Here is a 17,329-nt window from a genome sequence, read left to right as displayed (position 1 = left end):
GGAACACGGCCAGCCTTACATGCCCACTTTTATTCCCAAGCCTTCGCAGTGAGGCCGGCGGGTTTCCTCGGGTGCTGTGCCTCCCTCAGCGGCGCGGAGCTCTGCTCTTCCAGGAATATGCTCAGGAGTTCGAACGTGTCTTCCTCGTAACAACTTTTCCAAGGAGTCTCCAGTCTTCCTCTTTTTCTCCCACAACTTCTCCCTGTGCTTCGTCCTGGCTGCGGACATGGCTTGGATTAAATGGGGCCTCTTGCTGTCGCTCGGCTTGTTTCTGTCCCCGGTGCGTGTGTCAGCGGAGCAGCAGCAGAGCCAGAGCGGCTTCAGGAGGCTGTACGTGCTGCAGCCGGGGCCGGGGCCCGGGCCGGGGCCGGGGCCGGGGCCCGGGGCGGACGGCGCGGTCAGAGTCAGCTCCATCTCGACGCGGCGCGGCGCGGCGGGGCAGCCCAGCACGTACAACGTGGAGCTCAGCGCCAACTTCGGCGGCCAGGTCCGGACCCGCAGGATGGGGAACCAGGCGGCTCCAGTCCCGCTGTCCAGCCCGCAGCAGCGGAGCGGAGCGGAGCACAAGCAGCTCCTGAAGCTGTCTGGGTAAGAAAGTGTGGAGGGTGACTGAGGGGAGCACAGGCTGCTGGGAGAACTAATGCATTGACTTCCTGGCAGCATTAGACAGCCGAGGCACTGCGGGGCCAGGCGGCACCACCTCAGCCTCACCGAGCCTCACCGAGCCTCACACACGCTCCTCATTTGCAAAGGAAAAGTGGGTGAACCTCTTTGGTTCCTCCTTCAGGGTGCTCAAGCACACTGGTGTCCCATTGTGACCAGCTGCTGACATGTCATCCTCGCTAATCGGAGCAGGCAGTGTTCATTCAGAGTGTTTGCACACTCACTGTGCAGGTCAACCCGTCTGACCTGCTCAGCCCTCCGTGTGTTGGATTCAGTGAACACTGATGGTATTATCTAATTGCACATGGTGGATAGCATGCAGTGAGCTGCAACAGCATGGATACAATACAAACTGTCTACATGAGTTAACCAACTGATAATAATTGATTCATTAGTTTCCAACTTAACTTAATTAACTTAAGCTGTAATTTTAGGAAGAAAATGTACAAATTCTCCAACTTCAGTTTCTTCAGTGTGAACCTTTCCTGGTTCTGCTGACAGTGAACTGAATGTTTCTGTAGACAAACCAGACATTTGAGGACGTCGGGCTTTTGGAAACACTGATTGACATGTTGTGCCATTTTCATCACCAAATAACTGAGAGATGAATCTGGAAAATAACTGAGAGAATAATCAATAATGTAAATAATGATTATTATTAACCGCTTTCCCAACTCACACAGTATCAGCCGTAGAGAGGAGGCTGGTAGTTGTATATCTATGATCTTTGGTTTCAGATGAGGAGGCTCCTGCTCACTAACTGAATTAGTAGAATACTGCGACACAGTGAGCTGCTCTACATGTAGCAGTAACAATGGCTTGTGTTCTACCCACACAGGTGTCTCCATTCACACGGCCTCCTGACCCCCCACCTGAGGCGTGTGGGGGTCTCTGTGGCTTGATGTTTCTTTGTTGCACCTGTCTGGGTGGAGAGGTCAGTCAGTCCTCCTGGTTTGCCGGTTTTGTGACCTTGTAATTCTCTCATAACTCCACACAGCTTGAGCCTGAGCGAAGCTGTAATGGCCTTTGTATCGCAGCAGACATTTTGAGTTGTCCCAGTAGGAAAAGCACTGGTGTTACTCATCTTCACATGGATCTCCCAGTGGGACATGACAAGATGACCATGAGCCAGCATGCACAATGCCAGGGGGCTTGTTATATGTACATGATCCATACCAAAAGTTTACATGCACACAAAAACAGAACTGACGTATAATCTGTGCACGCACAAAGATTTTTATAGTTTACTAAAGAACAACTTAAACTAGGTTCTGAAAAAAACATGAACTAACTGAAGCGATATTGTGTACTTACAAACCAAACTAAACTAAAATAAAGATTTACAAGAAATGTGTGTAGTGATGCTCTTAGTCAGTTAAGTTTGAAAAGTCAACACAACCAGCCTGAAGAGGCACAATAAGTCTGTTTACTGAGCTGGGATGTCTACATGACTGCCTTCACTAAGTGTAAAGTAATCTGCCCCTGACAAATATCTCCCATATTATAAGAAATAATTAAAAAAACAACAAACTAATAAAAACTAAACCAAAACATTGTTAAAGAACAGAAACTGGAGTGAATGGAGCAGACCCTCTCTGGAAACTACCAGAAACTAAACGGAATTGAAAAAAGTAAAAAAACAAGATAAAATCTAATGAAAAATTCAAAACTATATATAACACACACACTTTCCCTTCAATCAACTTAAAACGTGTGCATGTGGTCAAGCCCATATTTCTTCCACTACACTTCCACAATTAACCAGAAATGCTCAAAGCAAATCCGTCATGAACACTGACATGAACACTGACACACAGAGCTCCACGAGGACGGCAGCAGTGTTACAAACAAAAGAAAGTTTAAGAATTGTACAGTCAGTTCAACAAGGAAGACAGTTCCTGAAACTAAACGACATCGAAGTTTATGCCAAGAAGTGCATTGCTGCAGCCAAAGTAGAGTGAACCGTGCAAGCAAGAACACAGCAGAACTCACCACTTGATATTTGTAATGCTTCCATCAATATGAACAGCAAGTTAGTGCTCATTTCTCTGGCAGCATGGCGTTTGCACAAACAAACCTCCTGTGAAACCTTGTGAAAAATGCACAGCTGTATTAAAATAGATGGATTCATAGAGAAATGTACTGTTGCTCCAGGTTCATACAGGCCTATTACATTATTAAATGGGGTTGATGGGAAAGTGAATCTGGATATTCAGCTTGAATATCACAGAAATGTGAGTCAGTCTTTTGAGAATCCCACGACCCCCCCCAACACGTGCTGGCATCATGCTTTATCAGCACTCTGGAGATCTCCAGATTGGGGAAAGTAATGAGCTGCATTTTAGTCCGTTGCAGAGCAGATTAGAACAGATAGTTCAATAATAAATCGCATATGAAAATGATTTGTCTGGCCTGTGTCCTTTTAAATGGGAAGGTTCTTATGGAGTTATTGGTGTCTACAAACCCAAACACAGAAGAGCAGCACTGGCCTGAAGGTCTATTGGGAAGTGAATATGTCATAGTTTGATATGGAATGGAATGTATGATAAGGATCATGATAAAATCTAACTTGTCGTCTGTGCTGCTAGTTTACACTCTCTCCTGAATGGTTGGACGCTCGGGTCACAGTTTCTGTGCAGGTGGACACATCGTCCTGTCAGTGCTGTATGAGGCTTTTTTGTTCAAAGTGGTGAACACGTTTCAAGGCCTATTCTGTGTCGTCAGAAGTTCTTCATGAGAAGGTGTGTTGGTTTCCTGTCGTGGAAGAGTTGCAACTTTATCAGTAAGGCATGTTCATGTTATAGCACCGTGTTTTGGTTGGCCTGTTATTTACCACTCGGGACCTCCTGGTGGCGCCGTACTGAAGCGCTACAGTGCTAGTGTTGCTAGCAGTAGGTTGCTACATTTCTGTGACTCCTACAGAATCTGTCTTTTTTTTTATTGTTCTTGATAAGAAGACACTTTGTTGTTGTACATTTCAAGACATGTACGAAGACAAGTCATTAGTTTTTCATCTTAAAGTCAAAGGAGTGATCAACTGTGACTGGCTGCCCCCCCCCTAAGATCAGTCAGCTTGGTTCAAAGTTCAACACAATGAACTCACCCGGTATGTAGAAGTGCTTGAGGCAGGCTATGCAGCAGTTACTGTACTAACTAGTAGGCACTGATAGAACAAGGCCTGTTCATTGAGAGAGTTCACATGGTGACCAAGAAGCAAAATGAATTTGTGAGCATTTAAGTCAAGTCACTATTAAAGAAACTGGACTTAGATGCAGTTTTTCCACTGTTTGACGCTGGCGCCATTCAAAGAGCACACGACCACAGGTGATACTCTGACTCCCCTCCAGCCCAAATAGGTAAACGCTTGCTTAAATATTTGATTCCACTAAACTGCCTGTATCATTCTAGAAGGGCACTGAGGCCATCGGCCATCGGTCCAGTCTGCTATGATATGCAAAGAACAGCCACTATACATGTCTGGATATATTCCCCAAAGCATAAGAATGATGTCCAAATGTGTTAGTTTAGTCACACCACACCATTCACTCTGCAGTAGACACAGACGGAGTGATAGATTTATTATTTAAAATTGGGAAAAAAATACTGAGAACATATTACACAATGGTGGGCATGTAGCAAACACAGTGAAAGACTATAGTGTGCTCTCAGGCACCGCTCTGCTTTGCTGGGTGACGTCATGTTGTAGCAAAAGTTGAGCCTGGTGTTCAACTTGTTTATCTGATGACTCTATGTTGTTCTGCTGGAGCTCTCTGCAGTGGCTCCCCCACTGTGTCACCGGAGGGGGAGGGAAAACAGGGAGGGAAGATTGCATGAAATGAAAGAAAGCAGGATGGAAGGAAGAGGAGAAAATACTGGTGTGGTGAGATGGACTGTTCTCTACAGCCTTTTTCTGCTGGCCAGTGGCTGAAGCAGCTGAGTTCATTGTTCTTTTTTTACGTTTTAACCAACCATTACTGTGAGTCAGTCGTACCCTCACCTATTGGGTTTGTTATCCGGTTGGGCCAATTGCATTTCAGTCATGCACAGAGTTTTTCAGTGAGAACGAGAAGAGGGAAAACAACGAGTAGAATACCAAGAGGCCACCCGGCTGTGTGTGGTCCGGCAGCGTGACCTCAGCTGTTCCACCAGAACCTTCTGATGTGTGATTAGTGAATACAGTTCAGCTGCTGTTGCTCCAGAAGCAAATGGCTCTTATCAGAAACATTACCAAGAAAAGTGTGTGTGTGTTCGTGTGTGTGTGTGTGTGTGTGTGTCCTTTGTTACACTGAAGAGAGTTCCAGCAAAACAGCTCTATGGTCTGTACCATAAAGCCCCCTGGGGGGCTGCAGAGGAGGGATCCTTCTGCCTTGACAATCAGAGTAAATCCAAAGACAGAACTCGTGGTACATGTAGATTAGAAGTTGAGAATGTGGTTCCAGGACGACTTTGAACATCCTCAGTTGTAAGAAACAGACCAGAGCCACACTACCTCCTCCCCACCATGGAAACCTGGAGGAGGACAGGCCACACAAAGGAACAGAGAGGGAGGGGGTGGACTTACAGAGCTTTTTTATTATCGTCAACAGGACAACATGGATTACAAGCACCAGGGTTAAGAGATTCATTGAGCCTGAGATCGCCCCACTGGACGGACGATGGCTCTGGGTGTGAGGCCTGAATCAATCAAACAATAAGCAGTAACTGTTAGAAACTTTTTCGTCCGGTTCTTATATTGACAGCTCAAGAACTCAACGGAGGTTTTTCAGTCTGGTCTCACAAGCAGTTTATTCTGGTCACAGGTCACAGGTAAAGTACTCGCAGCGCTGGGCTCATGACGGACCCCGAGGGGCCGGTCAGAGGAGCCCCCTCTCGTGTGTGTGTCCCTCTGGTGTGTCCTGTCCTGTTTCTGTCCCGTCTCTGTTTCTGTTTCCAAACATCTCATGTTTAAATGCTTGTTGGATATCATAAAGTACGTAACCATTTCTGGTTAACTGTTTAGGTTCGTGCGTCACAGATAGCACGTTCCTGTAGTGATGTTATGGTAATCCAACAGTTGGATGTTGGTTGCAAGGCGTGTATCTATAATCAAACTTCAGAATATGTTTTGCACAACAAAAGCACTACAATCAAGGTCTGTCTGGTACATTCTGGAGGTCAGATTGACATATTCTGTTCACTCTCATGAGGAGAGAGTAACTTTATTTGAGAAGGCCTGAAACATTCTATGGTCATATTAAATTCTAATTCAACAATTTCCCTTTTGACATGATTTTATCATGTCAATCCAATAAGAAGTAGGAATGTTGTGTGTATTGTGCTGTATTCTTCAGCAGCGAGTCGTCTAGCAGGGCCCCAATCTGCAAACAACCAACCACATCAGAAAGCAGCACAATTACATGGGAGACTTGTCGGCGTCCCTTTTTGGTATACCTTTACTACATCAATATACAATATGTAGGAAAGGCAGTGCAGATTAATGTGACCTATATGTGGGCAAATATGTGTAAGCTGGTCTTAAATTGCAGTTAATAGCAGCAAGCAGTCTTCCTTGCACAGTGCATGTGGAAATTTCTAAACAAAGTGATTGAACCATGTATCTAGGCAGCAAGCAAAACCTTTCTTCCAGGAGAAAACATCTTTGTACCAGGAACAGAACCTCTTTCCCAGGAGTGTATAACCCTCACATCTCAACTGGTAGCAACTCTGTAAAAAGCACAATAAGCAACAACATCTATAAGTATCACGCCTCTAAGTGTGTGGATAGCTGTATATGGGTATGTATTAAATGTTAGCAGTTTATGGTGTGTGCAGCCAAGGGCGGGATCCTCTTCATCCTGAGAGAGAAATCTGTGGAAGAGCTTCATTAGAATGGTGGAGTAATTAATAAAGAGGTGGTGGAAATTTATCATTGATGGAAGCTGTAATACATTTTAGAGGTGCCTGATGCAAGGAGTACAGCAGCAATCACAGAGTTACTGAAAGAGTTACTGCAACCACAGACTAGACTAGATAAAGATAGAGCTAATTAGTGTTTTTATTAGATTGTTTGTTCGCTTACACTTGTTTATTTCAGTGAACTTTGTAAAGCACTATGAGACACTCTGTTGTGATATTGGGCTATACAAATAAAATTGAATTGAATTGAATTGAATTGTTTTTCATGTGCCAAATGTTTTATCAAATAAAGTACAAACACCACCTCTTTCTGCTAAAAGAAAATCCAGGGTCATTTTTGTAGTATATCAGAGTGGACTTAGTTAATCATGTCCACATTTTTGTTTATAGTGACCCACCAGTAGAGAAATTATTCACAACCAACATGTCGGCTAATTTATATTCATCAGGCACACCTCTGAGAATGTCAATTGCATCTATGTGGGTGTGTGAGTTCTAGTAAAGGTTAAATGTACTTCTTTGGGTGTGATAGTGGTGGTGGGAGGTCGTCCCCAGGATCAGGGTCAGTAGTAGAGTCTTAGGTCAGGTGTAGATGTTCTTAAGTCAGTCTGAACCTCAGTCAACGTCCTGTCTTTTTAGGCCTTGTGTCAGGGAACAGTGGGTCTCATGGATCCAGTCATTCAGTTTGTCTGTCAGTCCTCTCTTTAGTGTGAGGCAGCCTTTGCTACCATGTGGGGTCCCTCCCAAGGGGGTGGGAACCAATTGAGCTTGTTGACCTCTCTTAAGGTCCAGTCCTTTATCTCTCCATGCTTGTTTTTATCGTTTATTCATTCGCTTTAACATAGTGAAATATTGTATGCGTATCTGTACAGAATCAGTGAATGGCACAGTGCCCCGTGCCCAAGTGTGGACCTAATCAAGAAGCTTCCACACAGACTCTTACCAGTCTTAGTGCTTGATCGGTAGGGTTTCCCCCAGTCTCACCACTCGTTTTAATTCACAGTAATTCTGAAACGCCCAAACCAAATTGTCCCCTTAGTAATCCATTGCCCCGACAGAGCTGCTTGTTGACCTGGATCAGGTGTTGGGATCCCCAATCAGTAGTGACTGATCAATGCCAAACACCTCATTCAGTTAAAACATCATCCAAGCAGGGGGGTTCAGCAACAGAGAAGAGAGTTACTCTGTAGTTCTTTAATGTTCTGCACACACGATTCCCTCTGTGACTTGTCATCAGGGGTTATGTGGATCATTTGTTTGTAGGGGTTGTACCCTGCTGTTGTCCTTGCTGCCATATCTGACAGCTTTGTGTGACATGGTGAAAAAGTTGTATACGTGTTTTCACAGAGTCGGTGATTGCCCGAGTGAGGACCCAAACAAGAAGCTTCTACACAGATTCTATTAGTCTGTGCGCTTGTTTGCTGGGGGTTCTCCCAGTCTTATCACTCGTTTTAATTCACAGTGACTCTGAGACATCTTAGTTTATGTGTCCTGTTATTCAGTTACAATATCATCCAGGCAGGAAACTGCCCACATTGTCATGGAAAATAACAAACTTGTCCCTGTGTCCTTGTTTGTTTATTATTTTCATTTTATTTACTTATTTATTTATTTTTATTTTTTATTTTTTATTTTTTTAATTTTTTATTTATTTTTAAAAATTCCTCACTCTCATCAGTGGCATCACTCTCATCAGCGGCATCGCCCTTGCGGCATCGGTAGCTACCCGGAAAATATATACACTTATATACAGTGAGAGAAAAGCAAAATGTCCTGCTCTAAAATTCTGGGAGACAACTCTCAATGGTTATTTACCCAGTGAGTTCTATGTCCCTTATCAGGTCAGATTAGCTGTGCTTGGACACTTATTCTCTTTTCCCTCACATGAGACTATGTGATTTTGCACTTTACATGTGACCAAACAATATTTCAATGCAATTCTGTTGTATTCAGCTTGATTAAAATTTTAGCGGTTGGAGGAACAACATTATTCAGACAACTTTGATTTAAATGTAGCCAATATGCAGAAATTCTATCTCAAAAGGTTTTCTGCTTACCATTATCTCCTCAACAGGAGACCATCTCAGAGTCTGCCAATCCGGGTCACGGCACCAAATTGTTAGAAACTTTTTCGGCCGGTTCTTATATTGACAGCTCAAGAACTCAACGGAGGTTTTTCAGTCTGGTCTCACAAGCAGTTTATTCTGGTCACAGGTCACAGGTAAAGTACTCGCAGCGCTGGGCTCATGACGGACCCCGAGGGGCCGGTCAGAGGAGCCCCCTCTCGTGTGTGTGTCCCTCTGGTGTGTCCTGTCCTGTTTCTGTCCCGTCTCTGTTTCTGTTTCCAAACATCTCATGTTTAAATGCTTGTTGGATATCATAAAGTACGTAACCATTTCTGGTTAACTGTTTAGGTTCGTGCGTCACAGATAGCACGTTCCTGTAGTGATGTTATGGTAATCTAACAGTTGGATGTTGGTTGCAAGGCGTGTATCTATAATCAAACTTCAGAATATGTTTTGCACAACAAAAGCACTACAATCAAGGTCTGTCTGGTACATTCTGGAGGTCAGATTGACATATTCTGTTCACTCTCATGAGGAGAGAGTAACTTTATTTGAGAAGGCCTGAAACATTCTATGGTCATATTAAATTCTAATTCAACAGTAACTGAAAGTTAAAGTGAAAAAATAAGTTTAGATTTAAAGGCCTCAGTGGAGTCAGACTGTCTGATGTCAGCAGGGGGGTTATTCCAGAGTTCTTTTGAACTCTGGGACAGAGAGGAGCCCTGTGTTCTGACCGTGCAATGCCCGATGGAGCATTAGGTATATGTGCAACAGATGCTGCTTGTAAAGCAGCGTATAATTAGGATCAATAAAACACTCACACTGTTGCTCTGAATTGAATGGCCCCCATGACTTTTCCTTGGAATGTTGTCTTTGTCTGTGTCATCCCTAAATGAGTTCGATGTAAAAAGCTACGTGGAAATGTTCACAGGAAGATTTTTTAACTGAATCACTTGTAAGAGATGGACAGCAGTGCTGTTTCACAGCTGACTCTCAAGTGTTGGAGCAGACACATAAACAGCCCTCCCCCATCGCTCAGACTGACCATGACACAGGTCAAAGCAGCGTTTGTTGCTGGTATCAGTGGGTCAATGTGTTTCAGCTGGTCCTCCTTCACAACCCTCCTCCCAGCTCTGGGGACCAGGCGTCTGTGACAGAGATGAGCTTCATGGTCAGAAATAGAGTCGTGAAATGTAACTTAATTTGGTCATTGTGTCATGTGATACTGTGCAAATGTAATGGTTGTGCATTAAGGTGAATGAACAAAGGTGTGTTTACTGACTTATTGACCGAATGGCTGAATGAAGTTTTTGTTAGAAGTGCTGTCCAGTCATATTTCCTTCACAGGTCCTATTTATGTTCTGCACATATCTACAACACAGCAATCCTTTATGGCCATTTCCTTGTTGGTTGTACAAAATAATCTCATCTGACATTACTGATGTCACAGATGTGATAGTCATATGATCGGCCTGTGAAGGGCTCCTCTGTCAATGCACTGTGTGATGAATTATAGGAAAGGCTTTATGAAGGGTTTGGATGGTGAGGACCGTGTCCATACAGATGGTGGGGTGAAGCACTGACCTGCCCCTGAGAGAGACTAGTATGCCCCCTTTGCTATTTATATTTGTAACCATTTGTCTGATGGTTTTTTTCACCATAAGCACCAGCTGATGGATTTTGACCTCGTTCTTTGTCTGGATAGACATTAGCGAGGTATCTTATTTAACGCTTTAGAGCATTAAGTTAACCCTTACCCTTACCCTAACCCTCTTTTGTGGTTCTTAGGAGGTTGGCTACACAGCTAACAACAAGCTAACAGTGTGCAGGGTGATAAAAGCTCAGCACTCAGCAGCAACATCCAGTGTCTGGCTCCTATAATTGGCTTTTCTGTCTCTTGTGGTAGTTTCTGTCTCCAGATAGATGGACACATCCAGAACAAGCTTCTCCTCCATTTTCTTGGTTACCAGTGTGATGAGCCACGAAGCTCTTGCCCCATCTAATATATGACTGGCTGCCTAACAAGGAGCAGCGGTGATCAGGGCCATTCTGGAAAGAGAGACTTTCAAGTAGAAGAAACAACAGCAGTCAGACCGCTGTAAATAGAAAAGACGCTTTGCGGCGTCCTGTTGTCCACCAGTAGAGCGACTACATCATCTCGTCTTAACTCTTCAGGGCACAATGAACAGAAATGTTGCCCTTTTTTGGTGTCAGTATTTTTTCCATTTACATTCAAGTTGCAATTGATTTTTATAAAATAAAAGCACACCAATAAATTAATGAAATGAACACTGATAACATGATTGATGGCCTCTTTATTTAGGTGTAATAAAGTAGATTTTTCCTTCCCAACTCCCTCCAGTTTCCCTCGAGTTTGCTTCTGTCACTATAAAGTATTCAGGGCACAGTGAGCAGGAGGTTTCTTGACACTGTGAGGGCAACATCAGTGACAGACTGTCAATAGTAGATCAGAGGCTCTGAAATTAATTACAAAACATGTCTTCCTCCTCTCTGGTGGCCCCTAGGCTCTGACCCAATCTCCTTGATGATGATGATGATGAAGGCGAGTTCGTAGGTTTGTCCAGTTTTCAACAGCCTCAGTCAGACTCAGTCAAATCTCTGTGGACCTTTTCCAAACCAAAGCTGTAGTGAAACTAAGCTTGTGAGATTCAGGTTGTCTTTGCAAGGCTAACAAACAGACCACAAAAACACTACACCTCAGCAACTTCAGCGTCACAGAAAATTCCTGCCTTCCCGATCATATTTAGTATCAGAAGGCCAAACCACATCTCCTGAGCTCTTTGTTTGGGACGGCATCAAGTCTGGAAAACATCTGATGAGAGTTGCTGGAACTCAGCAGATTTGTGCCAAAAATTAGATAACTGTGGTGGAACACAGTTAGAGGAGATGATGATGTATCTCAAACCCCCTGAACCCTGTGGAAAGCACGTTTAAATAGGTGTTGCAGACATCAAATGAAACATGATGTGGCCCATTTCTGACCTCAGATGTATTCAGAAACAGCTTCCAGTTCAAAGATCAGAAGTAAAGAGCACTGACAGTCCGGCGAGGCTCACAGTCATCCAGTCAGGGGCAGAAAGGGTTGATGCTGGCATCTGAATGAAGAGATAACTGTCCGTCATCTAATGTACAGTCTGAAATAACTTACTTGTGATACAGTCAGGTAGAGGGAAGAGGGAGGGAGGGAGCCTGTGTTCCTCTCTGTTGGAGTTGAGTTTCATGTCTGTATCTGAGTGGTTGTGTGGTTGTTTCATCTGCTTCTGCTTGTTTTCTGTTTGCAGGGTGAACGTCTGTGGAGGGCAGTGCTGTCATGGATGGAGTAAAGCTCAGGGATCACAGCGATGCACAAGGCGTAAGTGTACAGTAAACTCCTTTCAACACGGCCGTGTCTCCACATTAACACAGCCGCTGTCTGCACATGAACAGCAGGCGCTGGCCAAAGTGCTCCAGGCACCCACACCAGGTTCTTTCCTATACTTGACAACAGTTTCGACACCACACATTTTCCTCTTTCATTGAATATGTCTTCTTCATAATCTCTTCTTGTATTTGTATGTCATGAATGTAGAATTGGCATATTTACATATGCAGATTTCTCTAACTGTCTTCATAGGGAGAGTGCCTACACATTCTGGCAGTGCCATTGTATTCTGTCATTTAATTTGTACAGACAGTGCCTGCCCTGTGCAGCAGCAGTAGACAGAATTTGCTTCCTCAGAGTTTAGTATCACAATGTGATAATTCAAAAAGCTTTTAATTTGGAGGAAACACATTACCTCTGCACATTCGTTTTGTTGACTGTGCTTTATTTTCTCAACATTTGGGGCCTTTGATACATATTGTATTTTATTGTGTCACTTGAGCTTTGGTACAATATTCCACAGAGCAAAAAAATGATTTGTTCATATCAGTGTCACAGTTGTTCCAACTACACACACATTTTGTTTTCATATACAAACATTTCATAAAAGAGAAAATATTGAGAAATGATGCAATAGTTTTTAGTGTGTGCATATGCACAAGTTAAGTCAAGTCTGTGCATTTCATGAATGAGGCCCAGTCTTTAGACAGTGTTTTTTTGTCACTTGCTGCCTGCCGAGTCATGAGAAGACTCTTATTATACCATCTGACTGGCAAGAGCACGTGTCTCAGAGTGAAAAGAGAAACACATTTGAAACTGATTATACCTCTTGGCCCATACCCATTGGCAAGATCACTTTCTTACTTACAGGGTCTTGCCAGCTTATTATTTAAGAAGTAAAAAGCCTTTCTCCAGTGCTCCATCTGTTGGAGGGAAAGGTTGCTCGCGTACTCTGGAGACCAACTGGACCTCCATGTTTCTGTTAGTCATAGGTCTGACAATGTCTGACTATGTTACTCTGTGACCTTTAAACTATAGTATCAGAGGTATGTCACCTTCAGTGTGGTTAATCCACAGCAAGGAGCACAGTGCAGAAGTGTCTGACATACATTTTCCCTTAGAAAAAGTTAGTGTAAGGACAGGTGGTGCTCTAACATGCTAGACAGCCAGTAGCATGTCACCGCTAATAGTTTGCATGAGGACTGTCAATTGCTCTGACGACCCACTGTTCTGAAACCCCGGCAGTCCGAAAACAATCCTCATTCATTCCTGGCCGACCACTCATGCATTGGGCCTCCAGCAAGCATGATGTTGCCAAACCCTGACCATAGTCCCCCACACATGGAATCTCCATGTTGCTTTGCCTCGCTGCTACGAGTGTTTGCTGCAATCTTGAGTCTTTCATGCAGACAGCGAAAGCAGGGCCTGCACACTCCAGCATGGTCGGTCTCAGGCAGGCGTCTGGACCAATGGGACATTTTTCGGACTATTTGGGTTGTGGAATTATGTGTCGTTGGAACAATGTCTGTAAACCATGCTTATTTTGGGGAGCAGTTAATACCCCAGCAGAGCAGGGTTCTATAAAAAATGGATTGTACAACATAGCTAATAGATAATAACTTTTGGACTCTGTTCCCTCAAAGGTAAGCATTTGTAATCAACGGTGCAAATCAAGCATTCACTAACTCGACTTGATGTGAAGGAAAGAAATGTGGGCATATTTACTTTGCCTCAGTGAGTGAATCCAGTCATCAAGGTTCACAAAAGACATTTTGACATGTCACGGTAGGACAAATACAGGCATCCATCCATCCATTGCCTATACTGCCTATCCGTCAGGGTCGTGGGGGAGCTGGAGCCAATCCCAGCTGACTTCAGGCGAGAGGCAGGTACACCCTGGACTGGTCGCCAGCCAATCACAGGGCCAACACATAGAGACAGACAATCACGCACACACTCACACAGGCAATTTAGAGTCACCAATAAACCTGCGTGGGAGGAACCTTCTTGCTGTGAGGCAGCAGTGCTAACCAATGCACCACCCTGCTGCCCACAAATGCAGGCATAATTAACAATGTTCCATTTAGCACAGTGGTGCGGTGGTTCTTTCCCAAAGGACAGAACAATTTTAGATCAGTTTTTAGAAAATTACCGTCCTTCCCTGAACATAAAGTGTGAACCATATAAATAATGTGATTGTTGAATGAGGATTTGTTATCTCTGCTTTCGGCCCCTTTCGCACACACACTGCAACCCTGACCTTATGTAGACATTACCTGGAGGAGCTGTATGTGTGAATGCAAAGGTCCGAATCACTCACACCAGATTTAAACCTGCCAGCTCCCTCGAGCAATGTCTGCGTATTGTCCAGTGTGTGAATATCAGGAGAATTGTGGGCGTGTTGTTGCACAAAGTGTAGCTGCTTCGTACTTTTCTGCTTACCTATATACTACATTCTACTCTTTCATTGATACGTTCAAACATGTGGTAAATGGTCTGTACTTGCGTTGCACCTCTCTAGACCTTTCGACTACACGACATTCACATTCACCCATTCACACATCATTCATACAGAAGGAATCTAAGTTGGAGGAGAGTTTTCTTCCATACACATTCACACACTGAAGCTATACTTCAGGAGCAACTTGGGGTTCAGTGCCTTGCCCAAGGACACTTACAAGCTCTCTTTTAATGGCTCTGCCATGGGAAGACTTAAAAGCTCTTAAAATATCCTTCAAAATATCCAGTGTCACCAACAGCAAGTTAAATAGTTGACAGTGTTAAGTCACACATAATAATACAGATAAAGCAATGACCTATTTGTCCTTCTTTAAATGGCGTAAGTCAAACTTGTCATTGGTGCAGCAGTCAAACTCTTAAGCTCATGTTATTAATAGCTTTTAGTCAGGAATGTTCCTTGTGTTCTTCCCTGACTGCCATAATTAAGACAGAAATGGACACAGATGTATGTTAGATGTTTGCTCTCTACTTGCTGTAGAGCACAGATTGTTTTTGTTTGCTTGTGTTCTTGGCAGCCGTCGCTGACTACATGTGATTCAGTTATACAGAGCTCATCTGATTCAGGAGAAATGATCAGGAGACATTCCAATTCCTCCTCCAGACTGGATGAAGTTAAATGTCGGTGGATTATTGAATGAGTTGAATGAGTTGAATTGCAGGGCAGAATAGTGCTTTGTTGAATCCGCCCAAAGTGAAGACATCATGGTAATGTCACTGACAAAACATCTTTGTAAATTTGTGGAATTTCTTAGTTTGCTGGAAGAAAGCAGGGAAAAGTACTGGTGTATGGACTGCATTTTCCTCAATAACTGTGTAGATGTAAACTTTAATGATAAATTAAAGCTGCAAGCAGCGTTGGAGGGCCCTCACACCTCCGTGCACGTCTAGGCGTGCGGGGGCTTAGCCCCGTTGCCAGACTCCGACCCTTCCACGTGGCTCAGAATTTTCATGTATTTTGGACAGTGCGTGAAGGAGTTACATGTCACTTCCTGTGTCCCCTATGTGGCTCTAGAGAACAGCCACTAATGATGTCCTATATTCCAGTATATGAATTGTTGACTACACTGTGAAAATGTCGTGCAAATCAAATGATCATCGCCATAGACGTGTTACTTCCTGTTGCCACCAGGTGGCGGAATGACTGTGGTCAGTAATTGGCATCTAGATGTCTTCAGGCCGGGACTGTTATTAAGCATGACAAGTTTGAAAGAGATTGGATAATGTACACTGAAGTTGTAGCAATTTCCTGTTTCATGGCGAACAGCGTTGCCATGGTGACAGCGTCTGACGAAATGTCAACAGCTTCATAACTTTGCATCATCCACATCTTGAGAATGTTTGGTCCAAATTTGAGGTGTCTGTGGATAACCTGCTGAGAGAGAGACGTCCGAGAATAAAACATGCACTTCCCCTCGCCACTAGGTGGCGCTATGACTATGGTTCAAAATTGGCATATACATGTCTTCAGAGCCGGACAGTCATCAAACGGTATAAATTTGGTGAAGATAGGACCTTGTACAGTGGAGTTACAGCACTTTTAATGCTCATGGCGAAGGAAAATTTATTATCAAAATCGCCTGGTCGTCACGGCAACAGCTTTTGACGGAGACTCACGGCGTTCGCTCCAGACCAACATCAACATTTTGAGGCTTCCCTGACCAAATTTGAAGTGGATCTGATCAACTGGCTGGTCTTGAGCCATCATAATGTAAAACATAGCATTTCCTGTTGCCACCAGGTGGCGCTGTGACTGTGAGTGAATATTGACATGTAGACGTCTTCAGGGCGGGACTCTCATCAGACATGTCAAGTTTGGTGCTGATTGGATCATGTACAGTCAAGTTATTAACAACTTCCTGTTTGACTGCGAATCATGGCGAGACACTGAACTTTGACAGCTCGCCACGCCCAAACCGTTAAAGTTTTGTAGAGACCTTTAATAACTTTTCATCGTTGATGCCTTCTCTACCAGCTGACCAAGTTTGAAGTCGATTGCTTGAACCCCCTCGGACTTGTTCGATTTACGTCCCCTGTAAATGGCAAAAACTGTGTGAAAAATCCAATATGGCCGACTTCCTGTTTGGTTTAGGTCATCCCTCCAAGAGACTTTTTTGTACGTCTTGAAGAGATTCATGAACCCACCAAATTTCGTACACGTACATAAAACGCTGTTCCGGGGCTTGACATTAGGGGGCGCTACAGAGCCATTTTGCCACGCCCATTTACGAAACCTTTAAAATACGTAATTTTTCACCACCACTGATGCGTGTGCAAATTTTGGTGAGTTTTCGTGCATGTTCAGGCCCCCAAATTAGCAATTCATTGTGGATAAGAACCAAAAGAATAATAATTCCTTGCATTTCAACTATGTTTTTGGCCCCCTGGTCGCCTGGTTTTTTGCATTTGTCGTATTTTTTCATCCCCTTTGTGCTCGGGGCCTATGAGGTCCGTACACCTCTTGGTTCTTGGGTTCTGGCATGTTTTCCTCCCTTGCATGTTTTTCACCCACGCAATTCACCCACGCAAAATAGGGTCCTCGCACCGCTTGGTGCTCGGGCCCTAATAAAAAATAAAATTAAAAAATAAAGGATAAGTTTGGTGCTTTTAAATCATTTTTACATAGTTTTGGGTTCAAAATGACTGGTGGGTACAGCTTTGGAAGTTTTGGAACTGGTCCAGTTGACGACCATAACTGACAGCAGCGAACAGGCTGCAATGGCTGTAATGTAATCCTTCTGTCAAACTGGTCCACTACACGTGCTTGTTTTTGCCACTAGCCGGCTCAGATTGTAAGGATCCCTAC

At 43.8% G+C, this 17,329-nt stretch overlaps 1 protein-coding gene across 5 annotated transcripts in view; it reads left to right on the top strand.

Annotated features, from left to right (window-relative positions):
- The window catches only part of ltbp1 (latent transforming growth factor beta binding protein 1), a 135,177-nt gene continuing 117,848 nt past the window's right edge, over positions 1 to 17,329 (top strand). For all 5 annotated transcript variants that reach the window (XM_070840551.1, XM_070840550.1, XM_070840548.1 and 2 more), the window contains exons 1-2: positions 1 to 588; positions 11,927 to 11,997. In XM_070840551.1, the coding sequence (XP_070696652.1) occupies positions 227 to 588; positions 11,927 to 11,997 (433 nt within the window). In that variant the 5' untranslated portion in view covers positions 1 to 226. The remainder of the gene's footprint in view (positions 589 to 11,926; positions 11,998 to 17,329) is intronic.

Source organism: Pempheris klunzingeri, chromosome 12, assembly GCF_042242105.1.
Source record: "Pempheris klunzingeri isolate RE-2024b chromosome 12, fPemKlu1.hap1, whole genome shotgun sequence".
Classification (NCBI taxonomy): domain Eukaryota; kingdom Metazoa; phylum Chordata; class Actinopteri; order Acropomatiformes; family Pempheridae; genus Pempheris; species Pempheris klunzingeri.
This window is presented reverse-complemented; position numbering and strand designations above follow the sequence as displayed.